The sequence below is a fragment of the Arachis ipaensis genome, chromosome B8 (assembly GCF_059453495.1).
Source record: "Arachis ipaensis isolate K30076 ecotype BB chromosome B8, ASM5945349v1, whole genome shotgun sequence".
Classification (NCBI taxonomy): domain Eukaryota; kingdom Viridiplantae; phylum Streptophyta; class Magnoliopsida; order Fabales; family Fabaceae; genus Arachis; species Arachis ipaensis.
In genome coordinates, this window is record NC_142443.1 from 13,549,564 (window position 1) to 13,561,361 (window position 11,798).

General features: G+C 40.2%; 1 protein-coding gene across 1 annotated transcript; it reads left to right on the forward strand.

Annotated features, from left to right (window-relative positions):
* Positions 1-4,108: 4,108 nt before the first annotated feature.
* Positions 4,109-8,588, forward strand: LOC148547253 (uncharacterized). Its single transcript, XM_088495359.1, has 5 exons — positions 4,109-4,486; positions 4,622-4,943; positions 5,055-6,601; positions 7,520-7,604; positions 7,648-8,588. Exons 1-5 carry the CDS (start codon positions 4,109-4,111, stop codon positions 8,586-8,588), a joined length of 3,273 nt encoding a protein of 1,090 aa, XP_088351485.1.
* The last annotated feature ends 3,210 nt before the right edge of the window (positions 8,589-11,798 follow it).

Below are 11,798 nucleotides of genomic sequence, written 5' to 3' on the forward strand. Positions count from 1 at the left end.
AACCAAACTCATAGCCAAAGGGGTGAGAATTCATAGTAACGAGAGAAAAAAAAACAAAACTAATAAGAAATAATAAAAATAAACTCCTAAAACTAGAAACAACTAACAAAGAAACAAAAAGGTAAGCATATTCACAATATTCACAATAACCAATAATAAGGCACACATTTGCGATTCCCCGGCAACGGCGCCAAAAATTGATGCGAGGAAATTGTCGGTAAAGAATTTCACAAAAATAATCGCGTTGCAAGTATAGTTCTAAACCAACAATGAATCCTCAAATCAAATTTAATTTGTTTGTCACAAATACAAACCCAATAAAAGTAAACTGAAGTATTCAAACCTCGGGTCGTCTCTCAATGAATCGCATGGAAGTGTATTTATTATTAGTTATGATGTTCTTCTTTTTGGGGTTTTGAAATAGGAGACAAGAAATTTAAATAACGAGAAAATAAACTAATAATTAAGTAAGCTCTTAGCAAAGAAAGAGAATTAGAATTCCTATCCTTATTATCATTGTCAATTGTAATGGTAATTGCCTTTTGCTTTCACTTAGTTAACCTCTAACAATGAAGAAAAGTCAAGTGAGCGAAATCATCTTAAGTTCACAAGTTCTAATCAAAGACTAGATTTAGTGAAGCCTAAGCCAACTAGCAATTTTCAATCACTAATCAACAAAAGAGTTTTGATAACTCAAGAGTCTCTAATTGATCAATCCAAGTTAAGAACATAAAAATCTAAATTAAAATTCACCCAAGCATTTCATCATACACTTGGAAGGTACAAAATAAAAGCATAGAAAAGTAATAAGAGAATGTAAAATCTAAGACTAACCAAAGCAAAGAAATAACAATAACAAAGCAATTGAATAATAAGAACCATGAAACACAAATTGCATTAAAAAGAAAATTGAATCTAACATGAAGAGTTCACAAACTAAATTGGGAAAATAAAGAAATCAACAAGGAAAATAAATAACTAAAGTGCTAGAACGAATAAAAGTAGAAGGAAACTAAATTAAAGTAAGGTAAAAATCTGTAACTGAGAAGGAACAAGACTAAAAACCCTAAAACCTAGAGAGAGGAGAGAACGTCTGTCTCTAGAAAACTACATCTAAAACCTAACTAATGTGAATAATGAGAAGTGAATGAATGATTGATTTTCCCCACTTTGCAGCCTCTAATCTGTGTTTTCGGGCTTGGAACTGGGCCAAAAACAGCCCTGAAATTGCCCCCAGCGAGTTCTGTTAAGTGTAGCACGTGACGCTCTGTCATGCGTACGCGTCGCCAACGCGTATGCGTCGCTTGCACAAAATCCTGGTCACGCATACGCGTCATCCATGCTTATGCGTCATCCACGCATATGCGTCGCTTGTATGCTTCACCCACGCGTAAGCGTCGCTGTCAACTTCTCAAAACTCCACTTTCTTGTGTTCCTTCCACTTTTGCATGCTTCTTTTCCATCCTCTTAGTTATTCCTACCCTGTAAACTCTGAAAATACTCAGCAAACATATCACGACATCGAATGGTAATAAAAGAGAATTAAAATTAGCAAATTTAAGGCCAAAGAAGCATGTTTTCAATCATAGCCCAAAATTAGGAAGGAAAATGTAAAACATGCAATTTTCTATGAATAAGTGTGAGAATAATAGATAAAATTCACTAAATTAAGCACAAGATAAACCCTAAAAATGAGGTTTATCACTGACGCGTCCTCCTTCTCCTATCAGGCGTTGCCACGTGACCTACCCCTGTTGACGTGGCGCTGGCGTGGCATCTGACGTGGTGCTGACGTGGCAGATCGTGTGACCCTCTCTAAGATTTTTTGGTGAGATCTTTCCGATTCTGCCATCCATTTTGTCGTTTTTGACCCCGAATTTGCAGTTTTTCTCTCATCTCTTTGATCTTTGTATCTACTATTGTGGAAGAATAAGATATTTTTACTGCCACAAACAGAAACGAATAAATTCTGTCGAAACTGTAACCGTTCTGGGCATATATTCTCTGACTATCCTTCTGTTGAATGTCTCAAATGCCAACAGAAAGGTCACATTAGCTACAATTGTCCACAACTGTTCTGCCATTATTGCAAGCTCTCGGGACATTTGATTACTACCTGTCATACTCGCCCACCACGTCCTGATCACCTCCAGCATCATTTTCATCCCAACTTTTTCAAGAATGTTTCTGCTTCTGTTGTTGCTATTACTACTGAATTTGTCACCTCTGCTCCTCTCAACTCGTCTTCTGTCTCTCTATCTGATATTGCGTCTCTTATTAGGAATTTTTTCTTTCTTTTTGGTAATACTCCTGCTTTTCAATATTAATCCAATTGATCCTAATTATACTCTAATAGATATTAAAACAGTAGAATGTATGGAACATAAAAAGTGTTTCAACTTTCAAGTATTTTAGGAATGATTGCATTTTATTAATTTTAGTTATTAATCTCAATTATAAAAAATATATATAGTTGAGATTAATATATATAAAATGTATTTTGGGATTTAAAATTCGGATGTTTTTTTGGAGAAAGAATGTTTTTTTATAGTAGAAAAAATTCATTACTAATAATATTTTCGATGTAGAAATTAACAATAATAATAAAAAAGAAAACATTTCACATGGCATGGCTCTGTTAATTGGTGCGACTCCCATGAAGTATATATTCTGTTAATTCCTTAGTGGCTACCCCTATGAAGTAGAAGCAATGCATTTTTGAAAAACAAGCAAAAAAATTATTAGAGTTGCATTTTGTTGTTATTATGTGCCCAAGCGGCCAAGCCCATGAAGCTGGTCCATACATTGCATATAATTATTTCTTCGTTTCTGTGGATGGTTATTTGGAGTTATCATTGCATAATTCCTGAGCTATATTATAGCCACTAGCCGCCCGCAGGCATCAAATTATAGGAAGATGTTCATGTATACCATTGTACGAAGTTAGAAATTTTTTGTTCCAATTGTCCAGACCATGTAGATTTAATTTAAACAATGTTAAGGGTCATGATTCAGTGAGATTGATCTATTGTGGACCGCAGCTGATAGAGCTCAAGCATGGGCATGCAATCGTGTTACCCGTTTGCGTGAAATTGAAGGTAATCCTTGTGTCCTACTCGGCTAGAATGTAGCTTCGTGGTGCACTATGGGAAAGTCATGTTGGAAGCTTAGTAGAGCCGACATCATGTTGGGCTATTTAAGCAAAATTTTGTCTAATTATCTAATATATGTAAATGGCTTGTGATATGGTCACCATTAATACGAGCTATAACTCGACCTCATAACTATTACTGGCAGTCACCATAACTCGTCATTTTCCGTTATTGCTCGGTTCTTATGAGCTATAACTCGGTGACATCAATTAGGAAACCGACAATTTATCACCCAGAATGTAACGGACGAAGAAATATCTATAAAAGAAAGGTAAAGTATCTTTTTGAAGAACATTTCTGAACTTGACACTATACTGACTTAAGCATTGGAGTGCCTTTGTAGGTGCATTCCCCCCCCCCTCTTTGTATTGCTCGTGCTCTCACACAAACAACAAACACAAGAAGCTCGGATTTTAAGAGACGGACGCTCCACCTTGCAGCCCATAGCTCGGTCGATTCCGAGGAATTGAAGCTGATCTATTTCCCAGGCAAGATCAACTGGCGCCCACCGTGGGGCCGAGAAGGTCATATTTTTTCTTTTGGTCCCATCACCTCTATCTGCATTCATGGCTGACGTGCTGCCTCCTTCACTGTCCGAACTCATGCGAATGGTAGCTGAGCTACAGCAAGCCAATCAATGAATGGCCGACGAGAACCAAATAATGGCCGCCCAAATCGCTGAACTAAATCATGCTCGGATTGAGCACAATGATGCTCATCGCCAGCAGGTAGAAAACGAGGAACATCAGTCCCAACTCTCTCATGTCTCGAAGACTGCTCGAGGCGAAGAGCAACAACCCGAAGATGAAAAAGAAGAGGCTGATGACCTTGTAGGTCCCTTCACAGAAGAAGTTATGAACTTCGAACTGCCGAAGAGGTTCACTCTACCGCTGACCCTCACGCCTTATGACGGACTCGGAGACCCGAGGAAGTTTCTAAAGAAATTCTGATCAATAATGATCGTCAACGGTGCATCAGATACAGTTTTATGTCATTGTTTTCCAAATTATTTAGACGGCCCTGCACTTGATTGGTTGTGTGCTTTGCCTGCAGGTTCCATTCCACGGTTTCAGCAGTTGGAGAAGTTATTTGAAGAGCATTTCGCCGGATCTGCAATATACTTGCACGATTCCGATTACTTGAATACTGTCAAGCAAGGACCGAACGAAAGCTTAAAGGACTACATGACCCGCTTCACCAAGGTCGCAATCAGTATACCAGACCTCCACCCCGAGGTCCATCTACACGCAATTAAAAGCGGCCTTCGACCCGGAAAATTCCAGGAGACAATCGCAGTAGCCAAGCCGAAGACTCTAGCAGAATTTCGCGAGAAGGCAAAGGGACAGATTGATATCGAATAGCTCAGAGAAGCTCGGAAGTCTGACAAGTCACATTTCCGAGAAGACGATAAGAGCTCAACCAATAAGAAGAGTTTTAAACTAACACCTCGATTTGATTCTTATACGCAGTTTAACACTAAGAGAGAAGACATAATCAAAGAAATCTTGAATTCAAAACTGATCAAGCCACCAAGAAAAGCTGGTACCTACCAAGATACAAAGAACGTTGACAAGTCGAAATACTGCGCCTTCCACCAGAAGCACGGTCACAATACTGATGACTGTGTGGTCGCCAAAGACCTTTTAGAGCGGCTGGCAAGACAAGGACACCTCGACAAATACATTGGGGGACACATACAAAATCGCGGATCTAGTTCCGCAACAATCGACATCCCTGAACAAAACCGAGGAAAAGAAAAGGCATCTTCAAGCCAATATGAAAAACCACGAGGTATAATCAATTGTATTTCAGGAGGATATGCTAGTGGAGGATATTCGAATTCAGCAAGGAAAAGGTCGTTCCGAGAAATATGTTCGGTAAACGGACCATAGCATGATGCAGCAATCACCAATCAACAACCAGAAGTCACTTTCACACACGCCGACTTCAACTCCAGCATACAAAATTTGGACGACCCTGTGGTAGTCACCCTTCAGCTAGGGGATCTGCTAGTAAAAAAAGTACTCTTGGATCCCGGAAGCAGTGCCGATGTTCTATTCTACTCCACATTTCAAAAAATGAAGCTTAGCAACAACATGCTACAATCCACAGGAGGAGACTTGGTCGGATTTTCCGGAGAACGAGTTCCAATACTCGGATCAGTGTGGTTACAAACCACACTGGGTGAGCATCCTCTTTCAAAAACTTATGATATTCAATATTTAGTGGTTGATTGTTTCAGTCCATATAACCTAATTCTTGGCCGACCTTTCTTGAACAAGTTCGGCACCATTGTTTCTACAGTTCATCTCTGTGTTAAGTTTCCATTGCAGGACGACCAGGTAGTAACAATCCACGGAGATCATAAAGAGGCCCGCCAATGTTACAACATCAGCATGAAATTCCAAAACCGCTCAACTAAACAAGTCAACAATGTCGACCTCAAACAAAGCGGCCACTCACTAGCCGACCTTGACCCAAGAGCTGATTTTCTCGAACGACCAAAACCTTCCGACGACCTACAAAAAGTTTATTTTAATAATGATCCTAACAAATTTACTTACGTAGGTACGTCAATCAGCAAATTTGAGTTACAGGCCATAACGACCTTCCTGCAAGAACAAGCCGACCTTTTTGCATGGACACCTTCAGACATGCCCGGCATCGACCCCCAAATTATCAGTCATAAACTAGCAATAAACCCGGCGGTACGACCAGTACAGCAGAAGAAAAGAAAACTCGGAGAGGAGAAAAAGAAAGCTTCATTAGAAGAAACCCAAAAGCTCATCAACGCAGAATTTATCAAAGAAATCAGATTCACTACCTGGTTAGCCAATGTGGTAATGGTAAGAAAACAAAACGGTAAATGGCGCATGTGCGTCGACTTCACTGATCTAAACAAAGCATGCCCAAAGGATTCTTACCCTCTACCATCCATAGACTCTTTAGTAGATAACGCCTCAGGTTATGCTACTTTAAGTTTTATGGATGCGTATTCAGGGTATAATCAAATACTCATGCACCCCTCCAATCAAAATAAAACGACTTTTATCACTGATTTCGGTAACTATTGTTATAAAGTTATGCCATTTGGATTAAAGAACGCATGTGCAACTTACCAACGCCTTATGGATAAAGTGTTCGAAAAACAGATCGGCAGAAATATCGAAGTCTACGTCGATGATATGGTCGCCAAAACACAAATCGGACATAGTCACATCAGCGACCTTACAGAAATCTTCGGTCAGATTCGCCAGTACAACATGCGCCTAAACCCCGAGAAATGTGCATTCGCCGTTCAAGGGGGTAAATTCTTAGGGTTTTTACTAACATGCAGGGGAATAGAGGCAAATCCAGACAAATGCCGAGCAGTGCTGGACATGGCCAGCCCTAAAACAGTCAAAGAAGTTCAGCGCCTCACAGAACGACTTGCCGCGCTTTCCAGATTTGTTCCTTGCCTAGCATCAATTTCTATTCCTTTTTCCAAACAATTAAAAAGAAAAACATATTTGAGTGGAACGACGATTGTGAGAAAGCCTTTTCAAAATTAAAAATAACTCTCTCACAACCACCGATTTTGCAAAAGCCCCTACAAGGGGAAGATTTATTTCTATATCTATCAGTTACTGATTGGGCGACAAGTTCGGCCCTCGTTACAGAAAGAAACAAAGTCCAACATTCGATATATTTCGTCAGTAAAACCCTCCAGCACGTCGAGCTCAATTATCCAAGGATAGAGAAGCTCGCGCTAGCACTTATATTTTCGGCCCGCCGTCTCCGACCTTACTTCCAGAGCCACGTTATACACGTCAGAACCGATCACCCACTAAGACAAGTGTTACACAAACCAGAAATTGCAGGAAGACTTATAAAATGGGCAGTCGAATTATCTGAGTTTGATATCAGATACCAATCCAGAGGACCGATCAAGTCCCAATTCCTGGCAGATTTCATCGCCGAACTCACAATACCATCAGAGGAAGATCATACAAAACAATGGACTTTATATGTAGACGGCTCTTCAAATAATGGGGGCTGTGGAGCAGGAATCCGTCTGGAGGCCGAGGACGGATTCAAACATTCAATACACTTAGCTTTCAAAGCCAGCAACAACCAATCCGAATATGAAGCACTGATCGCTGGACTCCGACTTTGTTTAGATCTCTAAATCTCGGCGATCAAGGTATATTGTGATTCTTTGTTAGTGGTACAGCAGGTAAACAACATTTTTCAGGTAAAAGATCCTCTACTCTCTAAATACCTGCTATTAGTAAAAAAAAATTATCAACAAAATTTGCCAAATTTGAAATAGAACATATACCTCGAGAACAAAATCAAAGGGCAGATATCTTATCTAAACTCGGCAGTACACAGTCCAAGTTATCTACACTGCAACAGTTCACCATAACATCACCAACTGTTACTCTGACAAATGTGTTAAGTGTTACACAGGTAAAAGACTAGAGAGACGACTTTATACACTATCTACAAACAGGTGCTATACCAGAAGGGGTCGAGAACAATAAAAAGTTTCGACGGCAAGCATCTTCCTTCACAATATTCAATGGAACACTGTATCGACGAGGTTATACTCGGCCTCTACTCAAATGCCTTAACAACTCGGAAGCTGAGATAGTGTTAGCTGAGGCACATGAAGGAATCTGTGGCACACACACAAGTGCTCGGAGCTTAGCATCAAAGGTCCTCCGAGCTGGATTTTTTTGGCCTACTTTGAAGCACGACAGCCAACAAAAAATCCGGTCATGCAACAACTGCCAAAGACACGCACCACTGATACACATACCCGCAGAGCAATTACATCATTCAGACATCAACTGGCCATTTAACCAGTGGGGTTTAGATATACTCGGTCCGTTCCCTACGGCACCGGGCCAGAACCTCAAAATAAAGCAGCATTTCGCTTCCGTTGAACATCCTCAAACAAATGGACTAGCTGAGGCCGCAAATAAGGTCATCCTACACGCACTTAAAAAGAAGCTAGATGATGCCAAAGGGCTCTGGGCCGAGCTTATACCTGAAGTCCTTTGGAGATATAACACCACCCCACAAACGTCAACAAAGGAAACACCGTTCAGACTTGTATATGGCTCCGAGGCTATGATACCACTGGAAATCTCCCAAAGCTCATTCAGAACACAGCTCGGCAATCAGGAAGAAGCTCGGAGAGCCGAACTCGATACCATCGAAGAAGTCAGAGACATCGCAACATTAAGGCAACGAGCAGCACAACAAGCAATAGCTCGCCAATACAACAAAGCGGTCAAAAGCAGATCCTTCATGCAAGGAGACTTAGTACTTCGTAAAACAGAAACTGCTCAGAAACCACCTCACATGAAAAGCTCGCAGCAAACTGGGACGGCCCATACCGAATATCAGAAGTACTCGGCAATGGAGCATACATACTCGAATCAATAGATGGTAAACTACTACCCAATACTTGGAATGTATCCTCCCTAAAGAAGTTCTATAGTTGAAAGTCAGGGACAGGCTAGTACTCTTTTTCCTACTACCAAGTTTTTGTCCCAAATGGTTTTGCTTGGAGAGGTTTTAACGAGGCTAGCCTACCTGCAAATTTGTATTCAAAATAAATACAAATTTATCATCAATATTACCTCATTTTATTCAATCATGTGATCTATCTCTTTCATAACTACAAATTATCAATATAGCTCGGCAAATGACAATAATCGTCCAAATTCGCAACCTGCCACTACTCGGCAGTTTTCTCAAACCGAAATGAAAAATCATCATGATCATTTCCTATTAATCAACAAACAGCTTTTTCCTTAACGGAAAACACTACCATTCAAAAAGATTCAAATCCATAATCCAAAGAACAAACACCAAAAGTTCAAACAACTATCCATTACAGAATAAAACAAAATAACTAACAACATAAAAAACTACACATTATCAGCTTGATCTTCAACGTCACCATCATCTTCGACCATCTTGCCATCATGAACGACTTTCCCAGGGTCCATCCCAGACAGATCAGCCTCTGGCGCCAAAAACTTGGCCTGTAACAAAGCCCTTTCAAACCCCTCAACAAAAGAATCCAGAATTTCATCAACCTTTTTCTTCTCCAACTCCTTTAATTGAGCAGTCACCTCAATTAGACGAGATTGTATACTCGCCAAGTCACTTTCCTTTTTCTTCAAATCCTCCACATCCTTAGCATAACTTTCTTTAGTCTTCTTCAATAACTTCTCGGTCTCAGTCAAACGTGCCTGAAGCTCAGCAGCAGCACTTTTACTCTTAACCAACTCTTCCTTCAAAACAGAAACCTCTCCTTTTTCTGTAGCAACTCTCTTATACTTCAACTCTTGGCTACGCCCAAGACTTGCAAGGCGCAGGCCGACAACCTAGAGAAAGCAATAAAACAAAGTTCATAAGACTCCCAAAGAAAAAACAAATATAAAGCAAACACAGTCACTAATTACCTGCATATACTGCCCAATAGCCATGTCTCCAACCTCCTTTGCAAGAGAAACATTAGCCGACGATTGACAATACTCGTCCACCACAGCCATATAGGGATACTCCTTTCCCCACACCGAAAATGCCTCACTTTGTTCAGAAATTTCATGAAGCCTTTTTTGATTACCCATAAAAGCTTGTATCTCCTCCAGAGGAACCCCTAACTCCTTTTCATCAGAATCATCGGACAACTCAACAAGGTCGGACTTCCTTCTCTTTTTCGCAATCACCTTCCTCCGACCTTGACGAGGCTGAGTAACTTCGCCAGACCCAGCAATTTTCTCAGCATTAGAAGACGATACCTCCTTCTCCAGATTCTTATTTTTGAAACGTGTCCTCAGAGACGCGGCTGAAACACCAGGGTATTTACCACCTGCAAAAAACAAAAAAACATCAGAAATATGACGAAAAGAAATAAGCACCTTAGAAACAACCCTATAACTCACCCAAATAGGCTACCATAGCATCTTTATCCTCCTCCCACTTCAAAAGCTCATACATTGAAATCAGGTCTCCCCGACCAATATTTTCAATAAAAAAACTCAATCAAACAAACATTTCTCGGAGAGATAACTTCAGGTCCGAGTATATTTTGAGGTTCCAAACACCAATACAATGGGAACTTCTCAGCCAGATTCTCATCTACAAAAAAAGGAAAATATTTTTCCAGGCCCCTAACCTTTAAATACATCTCTTTAAAATCTTTGAAAGAAGATTTGTACAATCTGAAAATGCCAAAACCAGGGGTGCTATTGAAATTTATCCAACCACCTTTCCACACCCCTTTGGCTTGAAATAACGAAAAGAACAGGTCAACAAACGGCACCTCCTCCAGAAATTCCATTAAAATTTCAAAAGAACGAAGGAACGCCCACCCATTTGGATGAAGCTGCGACGGAGCACAGTTTAACTGTCTCAAGACCTGACATTCGAAATCAGTAAAAGGTAACCTAACTCTCAACTCTTCAAGAACGCAGCTGTGCATATAGAAAAACTCAAAGCCTCTACCCCGGTGATAAACCCTATCATTAACACTACATGGCAGTAACTCAACCCCAACTCCAGAATTCTGCCTCACTACCTTACTCACATCCACCTCCTTAACAGCAGCTTTATCACAGAACAACGACACCCAAGACCTCACATCATCCCCAACCCAGTCATAAGACCAATCTATCTTAACTTTCTTCTCCTTCTCAAACCCCATCAGAAACAGTAAACAAGCATGCAACCAAGAAATGCAAAGAGACGAGGGAAGAAAGAAATCACAAGAACACAGACATAACCATACCTCTCTTACTCATTCTTTACACAGAAGCAGAAAATCAAAACGCCCAAATTCCAATCAGTAGAAATAATTAATCACAAACAAAAACGTTCCAAATATCACCCTTGCCTTAGTCACATCAAACGGCGAAAGGAGCATTGGAAACCATCAAAATATTAATGAAGCTTCCACTAATTCTCTCTCCTCAATAAAAAACGGGCATGATTTCCCACGTGGCACAAATACAAAGTTAATTTAATGAAGTACGTTGAACTGGGGGCTCACTCAGTAATCCACTTTACCGAGTTATAACTCATCACAAAAGCTCAACCTGCTTCATTAAAAAACTTTCCTCAGGCTAAGCTTGGGGGCTGTGATATGGTCACCATTAATACGAGCTATAACTCGGCCTCATAACCGTTACTAACAGTCACCATAACTCGTCATTTTCTGTTATTGCTCGGTTCTTATGAGCTATAACTCGGTGACATCAATACTCTTATCATAACCGACGTCTCAAACGGTATGATAAAATCGGTTACGAAACCGACAATTTATCACCCAGAATGTAACGGACGAAGAAATATCTATAAAAGAAAGGTAAAATATCTTTTTGAAGAACATTTCTGAACTTGACACTATACTGACTTAAGCATTGGAGTGCCTTTGCAGGTGCATTTCCCCCCCCCCTCCCCCCTCTTTGTATTGCTCATGCTCTCACACAAACAACAAACACAAAAAGCTCGGATTTTAAGAGACGGACGCTCCACCTTGCAGCCCATAGCTCGGTCGATCCCGAAGAATTGAAGTCGATCTATTTCCCAGGCAAGATCAATTTTGATACAAAATATTAAAAAGAAAAAAATATTTAACATTAA

Coding starts and splice junctions, on each gene's coding strand:
- LOC148547253 (XM_088495359.1), top strand. CDS start 4,109: ATGATCGTCAACGGTGCATCAGATACAGTTTTATGTCATTGTTTTCCA. Junction 4,944..5,054: donor CCAATATGAAAAACCACGAG/GTATAATCAATT, acceptor AGCATGATGCAG/CAATCACCAATCAACAACCA. Junction 6,602..7,519: donor TTGCCGCGCTTTCCAGATTT/GTTCCTTGCCTA, acceptor TAAACTCGGCAG/TACACAGTCCAAGTTATCTA.